General features: G+C 47.3%; 1 protein-coding gene across 4 annotated transcripts; it reads right to left on the bottom strand.

Annotated features, from left to right (window-relative positions):
- Positions 1-558: 558 nt before the first annotated feature.
- rtn1a (reticulon 1a) lies at positions 559-17,471 on the bottom strand. Of its 4 annotated transcripts, XM_037487127.2 has the most exons (9): positions 17,036-17,471; positions 10,172-10,858; positions 9,119-9,778; positions 2,047-2,254; positions 1,818-1,956; positions 1,619-1,688; positions 1,244-1,290; positions 1,089-1,147; positions 559-886 (listed from the first exon to the last, which is right to left on the bottom strand). In XM_037487127.2, exons 1-9 carry the CDS (start codon positions 17,256-17,258, stop codon positions 844-846), a joined length of 2,136 nt encoding a protein of 711 aa, XP_037343024.2. In that variant the 5' UTR covers positions 17,259-17,471; the 3' UTR covers positions 559-843. The 4 variants fall into 4 exon arrangements, with proteins under 4 accessions (XP_037343024.2, XP_037343025.1, XP_037343026.1 ...); XM_037487128.2 differs by lacking the exons at positions 9,119-9,778; positions 10,172-10,858; positions 17,036-17,471 and adding an exon at positions 6,673-7,115; XM_037487129.2 differs by lacking the exons at positions 9,119-9,778; positions 10,172-10,858; positions 17,036-17,471 and adding an exon at positions 4,017-4,132.
- Positions 17,472-17,650: the final 179 nt, after the last annotated feature.

Genomic DNA, 17,650 nt, shown 5'->3' on the forward strand with positions numbered 1-17,650 from the left:
GTAAAGTGGCTGAGATGTTCTACATCAAGGTACATTTATTGTTCTTGTTCTTGTAATTAAATACATAGTGTAATTAAATACATAGTGTAAGTGCAAATAGTTGAAGAGACCAAGGTCTAAAGAACTACTGAGTATAGCTGAACATAGTACAAAGTTGGACAGTTATTCAAACAAGCTAAATATCACAAGATACTTCTTGTCTTCATAGTAGTTGTACAACAGTACCTTAAACATGAGCATGTGTATTTTTCCTTATGGTTATACAAAAGCAAAAACCCTACGATTACCACATCTAAGACGCATATTATTAAATTATATTGTGCGTTGAAACACCCAAAGGAAATCATTTTTGCTATTTATATATATATGGACATAGACTGAGAGAAGCCCTGTCAGCTTACTCAGAAACATGAAGCAGTATTTAACATTGGCAGCAGAGCACGTCTGTGGGCATTTAGCTTCTTCTGTGCCGAACCATACAGTTTGTGGTAAGCACTGCAAAGCAGAAATGTAGCGTGACTGAAGAACTGCACAAAAGATCAAATATTTACCCAAGGCTCGACTTCATGCACTTTTAATAATAAGCAACACAAAAAAAAGTCAGTTTTCTTTTGTTTTCTAGTCGTGTACTTGTCTACCTAGAAACAGGATTATGTAGGTGCGACTGTGTGTTAAGTGTTTGAACTGCTATACACAGGGTGGAGGTTTCTCCAGTGGATGCTTTTGAAGAACACCAAGATGATGCAGCACGATGCCCGACGGATGGCGACCGGTCTCTTCAACGGTTGATCGCGCTGCCCCGACTGAGCTGGACTGTCATCTTCCTCGGTGAGACGCACTCCTCTACTCCTCCTTCCTCTTCGCCCCGGGGATCTTTGCCTGGATCCTGTTCAGAGAAAACGTGTCCCAACAAGGCATTTATTCAAGCAGAAGTTTTGTTTTTTTAATATATATCCCCAAATTACAAATTGGCCTCAGAGGGCTTCATAACTCTGCTTTTTATACTTTTTAAACCTAATTGTTATGTTGCTGTTTGTGTATCACAGTGGAACCGTTGAACCTAAAAGGTCTGAATGGCAAACACTCACTTTCCCACCACAGAGTTGACATGGGTCCGTATTAGTCCCACGTACTGATCGATCTGTGCCTAGAAAAACAAAAAACAAACAAACAAGCAAAGCGACGGTGTGAATACCAGACGGCGTTTTGCAAACTTGACTCATCGCGATGCTCGAATTCCCACCTGATGTTTCTCGTAGACCACGGGCATGCTGAACATGGACACCACGGCTGCAGAGGCACGGAGAGAGCAATGGTTAATTCTGACACCGTTAACGACCAGCGCTTATCTGAAGGTAAACTGGAAAAGTAAACCGACAACACGCACACAACCTGTGCGGAGTAATCATGTCCAATAAATGACTTCTTGAGGACATGCGGTACTCGTCATGAATACATATGTTGCAATATGCCTTTGCTATATGTACTCTGTTCATCAAGCTTTGGGAGATTGTTCACACACACGTGTGTGTGTGTGTGTGTGTGTTTTTTGTGAGAGTCAACAACGACGCTCAGGAGTTTGTTCAGTGAAGCGCGCTGTGAGTCGGGGCGACCTCACCTAGGATGAGCAGTGTCAGGCCGTTGAAGAGGGCGCCCACGTAGGTCAGCAGCCACATCAACACGGCGAACTGGAACACACAGACGTGACATGTTTTAAACTTCTGTAACCCGACAGTATCCACGTGTGCTGCTAAGTCCCTAGTTCTGTGGCATGAGTCAAGGTGGCCCTTGAGAAGCGAGGCGAGTGTGAGGCAAACCTTCAAGGAGTCGATCAGGTCTTGTACGAGGAACAGCCTGCGGAGCTCCTTCATACAGGTGTTGGTGTAGAGCAGGATTTTGTCGGCATATTTACTGATCTGGTCCTGGGACAGAGCGATCTCCACCTCCAAGTAGGCCCTGGCGGCAGAAACACGGACGCGCGCTCGGTCAGCGAAGGGGTCCCTTTCGCCGACTGCCTTTATCCAACGTGCTTTCGTTTTGACTCACTTGAAAGGGTGTCCCTCGTCGGTCTTCTGCACAGCCTGCAGCACAGACTTGTAGATCCGGAAGCTGATGCTGGCCGAGAGGGCCGCCAGGGCCAAGTAGGCGCCGACGCTGACCACGCTGAACTGGGTCAGCGAGAAGAGGAGCAGGAGCACGCTGCTGAACACGGCCCCGGACTGCTTCACGTTCCTCCAGTAGAGCAGGTCGATGGCTGGAAGGGAAGGACGAAGCAAGGACAAACGGGGTTAGGACCCAACAGGCGGCACGGCGCCGAGCGCTCGCCCCGGTACGGGCTGGCGCAGACGTATCTGTTTCAAAGTGTGTGTCGGGCTGCTGCACCGCACCACACGCACACACACACACACACACCACACATTTGGGTCAACTATCTGGAAGCTGTTCACAACCCGATGTCCTCAGAGAGCCTCCGTTGTCACGTGATCCCGATTTCAACCCAGCTTTCTAACCCAGCGTTTCCTTTCGGTTCCAGTTGGCTGCGGAGCTCTAAGACGACGTCAAGATGTCTGAGGGATGATTTGCCAGTTCAGTTTCTTCACTCCTGTATATATAAATAGCCCAACCTTTGGAGAAGATAATGCCCTGCCTGCACTCGCCCCACCAGTGTCTCAGGCTGCGTTGCGACGGCTATGTGCATTCGTCCTTTATATCTGACGTGTCCTTATGGTCAGAGGCACCTGGTCCCTTCTCATACGTATACAAACACACATGCGGCCTCACACACCTGCACGGGCTGCTCCCGGAGCAGAATTAATGATTGACCTGCGGTACAGCTCGGCAAAGCCAGTGGCCGAAATAACAGCGCTATCAGCAGTTCACAGATAACGGTTCAATGTGACCTGGACGGAAGAGCAGATTCGTGGTCAGCGAGGAGGGATAACGATGCTTCAATGAAGTCGCTTTCTAATGCGATGCAGCACCATGATTGGCCTGAAACGGGGCCCTCTGTATGAGGGCCCCGTTTCAGGCCAAGCATGGTGCTGGAAAAAAAAAATGGCGTCAGGTTTGCTGTATTCTAACATTTCCCTTTTCCCCCCCCCCTCTTCTTTGGGCACCGGGGCCTGTAATAGTAAGCCACTAGCAGAGATGAGAGCGAGAAGTGATAACTGAGGATTAGCCCAGTGTACCATTACAGCCGATACGGTCCTCCTCTGGCAGTCGTCCGTGTCGTATGGAAACACAGGGCCTGTTTCCATGAGAACTGTCAGCTGCTCGTTTCACCCCCTGCTGAGCCAGCTGCCTTCGACCACCGCGCCGCGGCCAGCGCTGCTACCAGGGTGGGCCACGCGTTTGTTTGGTACAGTATCCTTCACGTCACATTAAGCACCACCGGTACGCTAATGCACACCTTTGTGTCGTGGCAGAGGAGGGAGAGAATCGTGGCCGAGGTCTCTTGGGTGTCTTAGTCCTCTGTTAACTGAAAGCCTGCCTGCTCTAATTTTAGATGCGGGGCCGTGAGCAGCATAGTGATGACGGCCATCTTTACTCTAAAAGGCATCTGTGGATGCCAAAAAGGCAACCTGGGGGACTGCAGAACGGCTTCCCACGCACACCAACCTTCCAGTACGGTAAAGCAGCATTCATATTTGTTTTCTTCTCACAAAACCAAGAGTGACTTACTGTACCCGTCCCCCCCCCCGCACCTCCCACCATCAAATCAAAGATACTACTCATTCACAAACAGTGACAACAGGCCCCATGCGCTTTGGCTGCTGTATGTACGCCTCTCCCCACGGCGGCCCGTCGTTGCTGCCACCTCTGGCCAGCTGTCCCGTGTGGATGCCCACATACAAACCACACAGGTAGCACACACACACAGCAGCTGTTAAACACACAGACATCCACAACGGGCGACTCTGCCAGAGACGGGTGCTGACAGCGACTGTGGCGCGTGATGCACCCGCCGCACTCGGACTGGAAAAGCTTTATCTAGTGCAGTAGGAGCGTGTACTGACCTGCGGGTCCCATGGCTGAACAGGGAAAGAGGCAGCTGCTTTATCCACGGACAAAAGGAGAGCACTGAGGGGGGAGCCCCCCCCCACACCCATGCACAGGAGGGGAGGGGCCACAGCCACACCAGCAAATCAGCATTTAGCTGTGCGGGAGGGGGGGGGGTGTGAGGCAGAGAGGGCGGGAGGAGGGGTGTCTATGGGGTGCGGTTTGCCAAAGAATCACATTGCGATCCGTCACACACACACACACGCACGTTCTCGCTCTCCCTCGCGCTCTCCATGTGAGTTCTTTCATTCGCAGGCTTTTTAAGTGCTGCCCAGCTGACATGTGACAGGCTGCCAAGCAGCGGCTAAAATACAAGACTGTGTCAAAATGGAGAATTGAATCAGTCCTTTTTATATGCATCATGTGGCTTCATTAGCTAAAGATGACTAGCGTAGCATTGCATGCTATTAAACCGCACAGACTCTAGCCCTACACAACGCTTCTGTGGAAAAGGTTCTATTGAGCACCTGCCTGATGCAGTTACCATAGTTACCGTGCTCCATTTTCTCTGCACAACTCACTGAGAGATGGAGAGAGGAAGGGAGGGAGGGGCCGAAATTGGAAAAGAGAGATGGGGGGAAAGAGCAGCCCCAGGAATCTGAATCTGGGGAATCAGCATCACATGATGCGTCTCTACAGCCAGACACGTGAAGACGGCCTCTCCCTTTATGGCGGAGCACAAAGGGACAATGGCAGGTTTTATACAAAGCCTTGATACATGCCAAGAAAATGAGAAAGACGCTGTGTGTATAAAAGGCTTAAAGATTGACTCGATTAAAATGTCACTTAAATTGGAAAATATCTAAATTGCTAACTGACTGATTGGAAGAATAAAAATGCAGATTTCTTTTTGGTGTGACTTGTTTAACATAAAAGGCATACACCTTAAAAATCCAGTTAGTGTGACCGTAGCAACGACTGAACCGCACGGGGCAGATTTAAATGTGAGACACGTGGCATATGGAACCAGAGAAGTAGAAATGAGGAGCTCTGTTTGTTGCCTCTGACATTAAACACATACGCTGTGCAAAAACCAAAGCAAATTATTAACACAATTGACAATAATACGATTCCCCTTCCCCCTTTTCTGTAGTGACCAGTTTAGCCTGACCTCATTAAATCATAAGACGTCCTGGTGGCCTCAAACCAGCCATCCGATGGAAAACTGGATTCTCAACCAGGGGATGACCGGTTTAGACTTGGGGCGTGACATGATGATTATCAACGTCGATTTTCTAATCAGAGAGATGGTTCTTTTTATATAAGAATGAGTCACTACATCTAGAAAATGAGCTCACTTGTCGAGCCACAGAGCAAACACAGTTTGTCCGTCAGGAATAAGAAAATTAAAAAAAAAACGGGCAAGTTCACCAAAATATTTTAAACCAAAATGGCATTAAAACGTGTCAACCATTCCAACCACCTTAAGTGTATTTCTAAAATATGATTGTTGTAGACACCATTAAATGCCCTAAGCAGCACAGCAGAGCTTCTAGGTGCTGATGTATGGTCGTGTTATTAAGAAAAACCAATACATATAATAGCGTTAAATGCTTTCTGTTGTTGCCTTCAAACATAATTTTAATTGTATCTCTGGTTTTGTGACACAAAATAGACTAGTTTGCTAAAAGTAGCCATTTGAGTAGGAACATTCATTTACAGTAGTTTTAAACATTCATTAGAGAGCTCGCTGTTGTCATTTGGGCCCTGTGCATGACTCATGTTGGACCTGCCAGCATCAGGGTCTGAGTTTCTTTCCATGAGAACTTTGATAGGTGAAATATCCCGTTCAATCTTCTCCTTTGTTTCGCCTATCCATCAGCCTAAGAGAAAGGCTGTCATGTTACACAGCCTTGGCCAAATGACATACACTGCTATTGTTAGCTAATGCTGAAATGATGGCATATGTGTGGAGGAAGGGACGCCATTTTCTCTCATTGCCTCCTCTATGAGCCCTCCGCTCTACGGAGACGGACAGATGGAGGATGCTCTCCTCCTCCGGCCCGGTCTCTGCAAGGTGCCACGGCAGCAGAGGACATTGGGCCGATAGAATCGGGAATGGGTGCGCCCTGGTTACCATGGAGACAGTCCGTCAATACTCTGACTGCCTCGTTGCACAAAAACAGAGTATACGCCATGTAAAACCCGCTCCCCTGCACGGCTGCAGAGTGGGGAGGGCGATGACAATGACACGCCTTTAGTCCACAACACAACGCTGGCATCCATATTAGCATGCACCCAAAACAGATGGCTTCCAGCAGACTGGTGTGTGTAAACACATTTTTTTTTCTCCAAAAACACCCACTAGCATCTCCCGCTCCATCCACCTTTTTTTTTTCTTCCCCTTTTTATGTGTCTCTTTATCAGACAGGCACACATGCATGCAGCCCGACGGTTTTGTCGTCAGGGCGTGTCCGTGGGAAATGAGGTGCAGAAGGACAATGCGTGACAAATGACAGATGTGAACATGTGAAAGCGCACGTACACGCGTTGGCGAATACACACCGACGGCGCCATGAGTCTTTGACCTACATGCGGGGCTAAACAGCCCCGCTCTCACAGACACAAAACACGGACAGAATGATGAGTAGATGACGGTAAACACATTAGTACCCTGGCCCTTCCAGCCGCTCCAGGAGCATTCCTTCTTGGTAACGTCTGCAGTGGCCTGCATGCTGCTGATCAGTTACGTCCCGGTTCTTTTTCGCTGTGTGGTCGTCCGTTTTCTTCTTTGTCTCCCTGGTCAATGGCGCCGACTCACTCACTCATCCAAGAAAAAAGGCATGAATGGCCCCAAAAAAAAATAGAAAGGGTGCTGGAGAAGAGATGCTGAGAGGCAGAGATGACAGAGAGAGGGAGGGAGGAAGGGTTTCCACGGTGCTGCCGGCTTGCGGGGCTCACGGACTGATGCTCGCGAGCAGCGATGGCTTAAAAAGGAGGAGTGGGTAAAGTGTGTGTGTGTGTGTTGGGGGAGGGGGTTCTACTTGTAAACAACACACCACAGTTGCTGCTGCAGCAAACCATCCATGCAATGATGAAGAGGGTGAGAGGGTGGGTGGTGGTTGTTGGAGAATAGGCTTTTTTTTCTTGAAAGGAAAGGAAGACTATAGCTTTCACAATAAAAGCCCAACAGAGCATCAGAACAGACTGGTGATGATGGCTAGCAGTGGGAGGGTTTTCCCATGTACGCTAGTCATATACTTCCCTTTTATATTCCAGAGTCAGAAGAATATTTATTGCTGCAATGAATAATGTAGGCTATAAATAGGGATTGTCAGAGTGGTCATTTTAATAGTCTGATGTCATGTTGCACACTAGACGGGGTGTAATAGCAGTGTTCTTGCTCAAGGTTGAAAATACCTGGACTTGAGGCCATGTTGCTAAGGGAAAATATGACAAATATCCAAGTCTGTTCTTTACTTAAAACTGGACAATAAAAAGCGAATACTGAAATATGAAATAGCCATTTCCACTCTTACTCACTATTATTTGAAGAGGCTAAGTGCATGCCTTTTAATAATTCATAACAAGAGACACTGTGCATTACAGCACAATGTTCCTCGTTTAGTGGCCTCAGGATGTGTTTATGATTTAGAATTCCTATTTGTAACAAATGATCCCATAAAGAGACCTGGAACCGAAAAAGCTGGTGAAATAGAAACCACGCAGCCACTGTTTTGTCAGCACTGAGCAAAAAACAATATCTTTGTTGTTACGTCATTTTTCAATCCATTGGTCAGGTACACACCCCCCCCCCCCCCCCCCCCCCCCCGCAGACAGCCACACCTCACACCTTCTGCTCACTGCAGCCTAGAAATGCTTCAATGCCAATACCAACCAAGAGAAAAGGGAAAAATAAAGAAACCAGACTGAGCATACTCGGCCATCACTGTTGCTATGGCAACTGACATGGAAGTGCACCATGGAAACGATACCTGCTAGTTATTCAACAGAGCAGCAATGACTAAGGTCCAATGCGCCCTCTAGTGGTGGAGAGAAAAATGCACATGACCTGCTTTTTTGGCATTTCCAGAACCTTCTTACAGTCCGAGTAAACAATACAAGGACAGTCTCTTTAATTTATAATTTAATCACAACAGCTCATGATATTATACATTTCAGTTGTGTAACTGACTCAATCATGATGTTCTGTTGGTCCAGGGTGCATTAGTAGCAGAGCGTTTCAGGAAACCAAAGCCAAACAACACTCGTCAAGATGTTATTCTCTCAGCTCTGTATCCAGTGAAATTCAAGAGGAAGCTTTCAAAGCGCCTAAGTAGGAGGGTGCCCCAGTTTTAACTTCATAGGATTATGTAAACCCAATGTTTACAAGGACAGAACAGCCAAGAAGAAGAAGTCAAAATACCCATGCCAGACAGCTTAGACCGCATTAACTCCTGCAGAGTGCGATGGGCATCTCTGACTTATCTAGTCGCAGAGAGGGACTAGATAACATCCAAAATTCTATAATTGCAAGAGGGTAAAGTTTACACATTTACGGTGTGCTTTTGAGTTTTAGTTAACATGATTATTCCTAAATGTGAATCGATGTATCCTCACTCTGCCTTTTTCCTTCTGTACCGGCAGGGGGAAGCAGACACTGGGAAGGAAGAATACTTCAGGCAGGGACACACACTCAGCGGTGGAAACTCCCATCTCTCTCTCTCAGCAATCCTGTTTACTTCTCCAATCAACAAAACACCGTGCGGTTAGCAGACCAGAAGGTAAACAAACACAAGTACTGCGTTAGTGACTTGAGTCGAAATATTCCGTCAATGCGATGATGAAGACGGTTTTAAAACACAGATGCACACGCGATTGCTGTTCCATTCGGAAACAAAAACATCGGAATAGGCAACGCTACGGAATGTGCAACACTACCTGTTTCCACAGCACTATTTCTGGAAAGCCAATACCCGGGATAGCAGCTTTTAAACCAAGATGACCACTGCAACGATGGAAAGATCACAGACATGTTTGGTGAAATTCTATTACTTGTATCCCTTAGGAAACACCTCCTTCTGTTCCATAGAGACAATCGAGGAGTCTTAACACTGACCTTTTTGTTTATCAAAGCCCTGCAGGACGATTGAGGCGGCCGGCTCTCCTTTGCCCTCGTTGTCGAGCTTGTGCATGTCGTCCTGTTGGGGCCTCTCCAATCGCACCTCTGGGGGCACAGCGGCAGTGGGCGGTTTGGGCTTGCTGGGCCGATCCTCCTCCACTCTAACCGGGCTCTTGACCTTCTCTGGGGTCAGGTGCTCGGCCGGCGCCGCCGCGCTCCGGGGAGGGGCGCCGGGAGCCAGGGAAGAGGGAGGGCTCACCCCCCGTTTGGGGCCACCGGAGCCCTGCGCTCTCTTGGGGCTCTCTTCGGACGCGGACTCGATGAAGAGGTCGCTGTCGAGCTCCGCCTCTCTCTCCTCTCTCAGAATGCTGTAGGCTGTGGGGGCAGCGTGGCTGCCGAAACCACCCTTGGCCACAGGGGGATTGTCAAAGGGGTTGTTAGGCTGGCTGGGAGCGCCCTTGCTTTTCGGCAGCTGGACCAATGGGTTGCTAGCGGCCTTGGGAGGCTCCTCGTACACCAACTCAATCTCGGAGTCTCCGGACTCGGCGCTGCTGCCGTCGTGCTCCCTGCCGCCCGCCGCTGAGCCCCGGCTGCTTTTGGAAGCCGCCGGCTTCGCTGCGTCCGCCTTGAACATGTCATGGGAACGGAATTCTTTTTCTGTTCACAAAGAAACCGAGAGAGGGCATTCAGGTCCTCGTTCACGTTGCAAATACAGGCATACAGTCTGCACACACAGTTCAGTCTAAAGAAATGACAGTTTCTCCTCTGACAAATTCAACCTTGCTTGGTTTTCTTGGAGTAAAAACTATCTGCGCAAAATACAGCTGTTGTGTTTGTTGATTTGTCAAGAATTCAATTTTCATTATGGAATAAATACATGCGTTATCATTTTGTTCTTTTACTCATGAATTCCAATTTACAATACAAACATATACTGAGCTTGCAATATGAAATTTTTTTATACTATGATTGGGGATTTTATCTACATCCCCAACCTCCATATCCGTGTCACAGGTGTGTGTGTGTGTGTGCGTGTTTTGCCAGGCCTACGTGTCGGCGAAGCATTGGGAGTGGAGGCAGGGCTGTCGTCCTCTGGCTCCGATAGCGTCACAGTGGGAACCCCCTGCAAGCCCACGCTGAGGACGTTTTCACGCTCGGACACACTGACCGGGGGGGCGTGCTGCGGCAGCTCACTCTTGGCAGCTTGAGGATGGGACTCCGTCAAAGTGATCTTCACCGGGCTGGCCGTCTGGGGGGTGCCGCCCAGGTTTCGGTAGGAGCGGTAGTCCGACAGCTCTTCGTCAGATGGCTCCTCCACGTAGGGGAAAGAGTGGGAGCCCAGTGCCGACCCGAGGTCTCCCTCCTCATCTCTCGCGTGGTTCTTTTCCATGTAGCTGCCTAACGAGTCGTGACCGGTTGAGCCTGTATCCACCAGGCTGTGGTGGTCATGGCGCTCCTCCCCGTGGCTAATGTCCATGTAGTTGTAGGATTCCGTCTTATCTGAGCCTAACAGAGATTTTGGCATGTCATCACCCAGGTCAGAGGTCATCTTGGTGCTGAAGCTATAGCGGTCGCCAGAGAGCTGATCCAGGGCGGAGGAGGGCTTAGTCGGTTTCAGGTCATCCGACAGGTAGGAGGCTTCTCGGCCGGACGCGTAGCTCTGATTCGACATCAGGGAAGTGTAGACGTCGCCGTCTTCATTCATAGGCGTCCTAAACGGGCCAGACATGAGGTCATCTACAGGGATGGACAGGCAGAAAGAGAAATAAAATTCCGTGAGGTTACACACTGATAGGGAAGAAGGGCCGCTCGGATCAAATCGGCCTGCGCCTGATGTTTTTGACGATTTGAAAACATCCAGTTAAACTGAGACTATGCTGCCAGGGAGCGGGGTCTGTGAGGCAAACACAGTCTGACTGGGTGCTCGGCTGTGAAGACCAGCGAGGCAGCGGTAACAGAGGGTATTTGTACGCGGCATTGGACAAAGGGGGATTGTTCAGACCCCCCCCTAAAAAAAACACACAGTGCCACAACCAGAGTCTGTTCTAAATCATGCAAAGGCCTTCCTCTAGTCCCATCTCTGCTCTGTAATCACTATAATCCTACGTCTCCCCTGACAAATTTGTGTCGTGAAAACAACTACAGACACATTAAATATGAACGATACACTGTGTGCAAGCTACCCTTTTTGGAAAAATAAAACGGCTTAAGCTACGACACTATGTTCACAAAACACGATAAATGAATAAGGTGCTTTAAACACAGCACACATCTCTGTGGTATCCAACGCACACAAATCAAAATAATACTACAATTAAGAACGCACAACCAACAGATGTCTGTTGTGAATTTGTGTGTCCACCGCTGTAAAATAACACTGAACATTTCACTGAATTATTTGTTACAGTGCCGCCGCACAACATTAAGGTTGCTCATATTACATGACTTGCAAAAATGGAAGAGACAGACTTGATAAGGATTTTATTTCAAAGCCCAGTCAGGTATTCAGACTTGCTGACAAACACACATTGCCTTGTGTTCATAGACCCAACACCCACAGGCCGGGCATCACCACGCTGATATTTCGGATGTGCTATTTACAAGTCTTGAGTCTTGAGTCACCTCCCAGTGCTCTCTCGCCCTGCTTCTCTCAGGGCAGCGGTGGTGCTATAAATAGGCCGGGTCCAGCTGCTGGCCTCAAGTGGGGGAAGATTTAAAATAGCAGCCTTAGGGTCAGCTCTGGAGGAGGCCGAATGACTGACAGAAGGGCCAAACGGTCAGCATGTCCAGACCCTCCCATCGCTTCCTCTAAAAAGGCCCCACCGCCCTTCACTTCCCTTCTGCTGTCCTTCCTACCGCTGCTACTTCATTGTCATTAACAATACATTATTACCGCAGTACAATGGCATAAACACTACACGCCCAGTCTGGGACATCGGGGGAGGGCTGAGGTGGAGGAAAAGCAAAGCTGGCCCAAACTTGGGCTGCAGATTATCTCTCATCTAGTGGACTGGAATGTCTTGTACATTAAGCCATATGCAACATTGATGGACGCGGCCGTTGAGCCCCATTTCAGCTCTGTGGCACGAATTTCCCTGATGTACTGCTAAAGGCAACCGATGTATAATCCTCTTAGTGCACCACCATCGTATAGGTCACACATCAGCCATTACCCCCGGCAACACCAGCGTAATCTTACACTCACTGATACACTGTTCAGAAACACGCAGTGCAGATGTGATAAGCACTCAGGGGCCACTACAAACTGAAGAGAGGCGACCTCAGGGGCAGTGAGCTGCCAGTCATCCTTGTTGACTGTCGGCAACGCCCTCCCACCCACCCACCTTCCCTCCCTCCCTCCTCTCTATTGTCCCATTCTACATACCAACAGATAAACTCACCAGCAGTTGCATAAGGCATCTGTAACAATACAGGAGCTGGTTGCTCGTCTTTAAACTGCCATCAGGACAGCCACGCTGTGCTCGGGTCAAAGTTGGTGTGTTGAGATTAAGGGCATTTTGAATCTGTTGACACAAAATAGTACCCAGACACGGGAAAGAACAAATAACACCAGGCTGAAACGAATGTTTTGCTGCACTCCGACGAGATCGGATGTGACAATAGAGGAAAGCTCAGCTCACACTTCAGCTACGCGACATAATCGTGTCACCAGAGGGGTGGTGCAGTTAAATGAATAAGTCCTGGTGGCCGTGCTGTGGAGGGGCAGTCCTTTTGTTGTCCTCGGTGCAGCCCTGAAACTAACGCAGCCTGACAATTTGTGCTACGCCAACGCAAGGGCTCCTAATTATCGGGCTACATACAAAAACATGTAAGCATCGGCGATATGAAAAGAACCAGAGTTGCAAAAATGAATATATTACCACTTTAAATTGAGCTTACTGAGCTGCATGTGGGACTCTGTGTGCAAGGTTTATTCCCTTGAAGACACTTACTGATCTACTGCAGTTTTTTTCAACACATGATGAAATAAACAAACTAATGTGGGTAACAGAAAAGGATTTTAAAATCAATGAAAAATGTTTGGGCAAACAGCTGTGTTTGCAAGTCTCCAAAACATCATGCAGTATCACCTCAGATCAAAGAGACGTATCAGAATCAGCTTTATTCGCCCATGTTGGCGTATGCATACAATGCCGCTTGTCCAACCAAACCCCTTTGTTCAGCTTTACTTTTAAAAATCTTTCAATCAATTGCAGTGTAAGGATCTCATTACTTTGTCCGTGACCCCCTTGACTGTGGTGTTACCTTTCAGGAGCTCTATTTCACTCCATGCCCTTGTGGAAAGTAATCAAGTGGCTCTCTTCCTTTGCTCTTTAGCCATCTGCGCCTTTCAGGATAAATGATATGCTGCTGCTTCATAATTGTAGGAATAAATTGTCCCTTGTACTGAGAACTGCACAATATTTTATTTTCTAAAGATAAAAACAGAAATTTATTTTGAAAACATGCCCTGTGCAAAGATGGGCACATTTGATGAAACTTTTAAAATTAGCCATTTATGGACAAAAAGGAAAAAGCGCCCTTTATCAGCACAGACTATAGACTTTCTTTGACAGCATTTATTGTATTGCTCTTTTTTTCTGCCATACACTTTTAAGACAAATTAAAAGAAATTTATATATATACTGATTTACTATTGGACTGTCTAACGTCTCTTACTAGGTAAACTGAGGCCCAATTGGACTGTTAATGGTCTGGTGCTTTAAAAGCTTCGGTTATACCGTTTATGTTCATAATGTACAAAAACTTGAATAACAGCTACTAACTACCCTACTTTAAAAAAATAAGATAATGGAGAGCACAAAGACAGTCTATTCTGAGATCTGAGGTTCATCAAAACTACTTGCAGAAGTCGATAGGAGGACAGCTGTGCTGAAGGCTTCAACTGCCCTGAGCTGCATTGTTTAAAAAAAAACAAGGACCCACAATTATCGTAAGGAACGTCGGTGTATCCAACATTCTTAAAAGAAATCACTAAAGGCCACACTGGACAAATATTGTTGTTCCAGCAGCTTTTGTCAAAGATAAATCAATGTAGAGGCAGTTCAAATGAAGGCCTATCCGTCGCAGTTCAGATTCTGAAGTCTTAGGTAGCAGTCTTCCACCGTATTGATCGTTCTTCTCTTGCTTGGAAGGAGCTTTATGGATGAATGGAGAGGATGTGGGAGGATCCAGACTGAGTGCAAGCTGTCTGCTTTGGCTCAAAGCTGTCAATTCAGTGGAACTTTGGATTGGCTATTCATTCTCATTGTACCGACACAATTCTGCTTTAGAGAGTACAACAAGCAAAACTAAAATAAGATGGACGTGCCCTCAGGCCGCGGAGCAGGACGGAGGTTTTAGAGTCATTCGTGGTTTTTATAACCAAACATTAGCTAATTGGTGCCGGAGACGGGTGGAGATAAATTAGATTGGAACCTTGGGATGAGCACTCTAAGCCATCCAAAGCAGGCACACCAGTATGTTGTTCTCCCCTTTAAACCATATTTAATTATTTAAGGTGCTTGCAAACACTGGCTCACATGGGAGCTGACGTTGACTGGTTGAGTAAATGCTTTTGTCAGGTTCTGAATTAAAGGTATCCGTAAGAGTAAAGACCATCCGTTGGGTTTCCTGTTTTCCTCGGACAGTCTGGCAGAACTATCGGCCTTCTCATCGCAGACTTTCCTCTCTCGCCATTAAGCTTCTCCCCCCCCCTCCTCCTCCTCCTCCTCCTCTTCGTCATCATCCTCCATCCCCGTATTATCCTGCATCTTTATCATCTATTCTGAAAAGACCCAGCACTGCTTTGCTTTGCCCCCTGGGAACCGCAGCTAAAGGCACGAATGCACTGCGCAGTCCAGTGGAGTCCACTAAGTGCTTTCTTTATTTGACAGATATGGAAAAGACCCAGCCAGACTGTCTCATCCGTCTGCCTGTTGATGTGCTGAAACGGAGCAGAACTCAACTCGAATCCACCTATCAGGGAATGGATTGTGTTGGAGAATGTTACTCATTACATATTCACTTTGTTGGTATGTGATGAAGTAACTAATTGAATGCACAGGAATGAGTAAAGAAGTGTGTGTGTGTGTGTGTGTGTGTGTGTGTGTGTGTATGGGAGGGGTCAAATTCTTTGTGTACAACATGCACTCTGTTGTTTTCTTTCTCGGAAAGCAGGGGAGGATTCTAGACACCATGTTCTCAGAAATACTTCTGAGGATAAAATAGGCTATTCCACACTGCACGGTCTGTGATCCGAGGCTACGTTCTGTCCTGTAGTCATTTAATGAAGCCGAAAACAACATTATTGGCATTCTACGGGTAAATTACTGTGTGAACAGAATTAAAGACAGGGATGGATCGATTGCCAAGAGGCAATTCTAGACACCTTGGACATTTATTATTTAAAACTGCGTAGTGTTTAAAGTTCAAACGTCTGCGCTTCCATGAGTAAAACTACCTTTGTTTCCCAAACTAAATATTTTTATGAGGCAAAGGAACGTTAGTAAAAGACAGGGTTGTTGGGAGTGATGAACGTCTTTGAAAAGGCTCAGAATAGACCATACTACTTTATATGTCAGGTCAAGAGGAAAATGTCCAGTCTACTTTGCTAAATGGGATAAGAGCGGCTCTGTTCCCACCAAGAACATAAGTGGCAGAGTGGATTATGTCACTAGTATCGGTGTGTGTGTGTGTGTGTGTGTGTGTGTGTGTGTGTGTGTTGGAGCTTGCCTGGATGGGACACTGTTATGCGAGGATGGTAGAGCATGTGCTTTGTTTTCTTTTCCTAGAAATCCAGAGAAAATATTGACTACCTATTTCATTATTTCATATAAATATTACATGCAGTCTGCTGAAAAAGTATACAGCTTTTGTAAATTGTATATATGTATTATCCAATTGCAACACGTTTATATCTGGAGGTTTAAGTTTTACATGCATGCTAAATTCTGAACCTCAAAAAGGATTAAAGTCTAAATGATGCATCTTGTACTGAAGGGAAAATATTTTTGGCCCATAGCGGCTAGTGAAAATAAGAAGGCCTGAGGGTACTCCTTCCATTTTTTTCTTTTTAAACATCTCCTCATGAATTTTTCAGTGAATTCGTGAATGAAAGTAGAGGGCTCGCGTTTTGCTAGCCAAGCGAATAGCGATCCCGGTTCTTTCAGGATTAAAAATAGCAGCAACCCACCAAGCTGTGCTAAGGAGAGCGGCGGATTTAGAACTGAGGTCTGCATGATGTTCCCACAAAAACCACTGCCTCCAGCATCCAATAATAAAACCATAATCATTCACCATATGCAACCCGGAAAGTTTAGGCCCTCACAGGACTAATACAATCCTTTGCTCGAGCCTCCTCCTATTGAGGAACTATGTCAGGCACACTGGTTATGAAAGCATCGATGTAGCATCCTTAAACCCCACCACATGAATGTGTGCGGGTGTTTTACAATCTATGCATGCTGGGCCTACATGTGGCCGCTCCTACATCAATGGCAGTTCAGGTAGTTCAAAGTTCAACAGGCTATTGGTGATAAGCTGCTTCCCCTCTGTATGAGTGTACGGCTGATGATATGGAATATTATGGATGTTTCATAAGGCTAAAGCTCCAGCCAAGTCCGATTCAATTTAGTTTTTTGAGGACGTCCTGCATCATTTCCTTTCTGCATCACTGTGATGGCAGCTGATTTACTATCATCTCGTAGAAGTTTACTCGCTAACGTTCCGATGTGTTTGCGAGTGCAGAAGTTTTAACAGGGAGGCCTTTCGTAACGCGGAATCCGTGACAAACGTTCTCCGCTGCGCATCTCTGCCCGTTTTCTACCTCCAACGTGCTCGTGTGTCGGGGTCCAAAACATGCCACGAAATGGCCAACGTCGAAGACTCGACCGCGATAGCCGCCAGCTTTACCTGTAGATGCAGTTCCCATAGCAACGGGGGGCCGTTTCCCGTCGTCCTGGGAAGGGTGAAATTGTCGGTCCAGGTCGCCGGCCACCTCGCCGCCCCTCGGCTTCAGTTCGTCCCGCAGCTCGCCGAAGCGGGTCGGTGTGTTCCCAAACAGGCCGTTCCGCTCGTAGTCATCCCCGAACCACTTCCCCTCCGAGCCTAGCTCCTCACCGGGCTGAGCAGACATGCTTTTTCTCGTGTTATCGGACAGAAGAGATACTAGCTAACGGTACACGTCTAAGTCTTCTTCTTCTTCTTCTTCTTCTTCTTCTTCACCTTGTGCCGGGTTCTGTTTACTAAAAAAACAAAACAAATGAGCGGTGGCGGATTTTTTTTTTTGTTGCGCTAGAATGGGAGACAAGAGACGAAACAACAGACGAAAATGCAGCTTTATCGGCTCGCGTCTGTCAACCGAGCGGGTTCGTACACGCCACGGATGAGACGGTGCGGTCGGTCAGGGGGGAGCGAGAGGAGAGGAGTGAGGTTGATTGTTTTAGTTCAGTGCTCCAGCGGTGACGTCATGGTCGCCAGGGTTGGCACTTTATTTTGGGGTAGAGTCAAGCAACTAAAAGAATAAAA

The sequence above is a fragment of the Pungitius pungitius genome, chromosome 14 (assembly GCF_949316345.1).
Source record: "Pungitius pungitius chromosome 14, fPunPun2.1, whole genome shotgun sequence".
NCBI classification, from domain to species: Eukaryota; Metazoa; Chordata; class Actinopteri; order Perciformes; family Gasterosteidae; genus Pungitius; species Pungitius pungitius.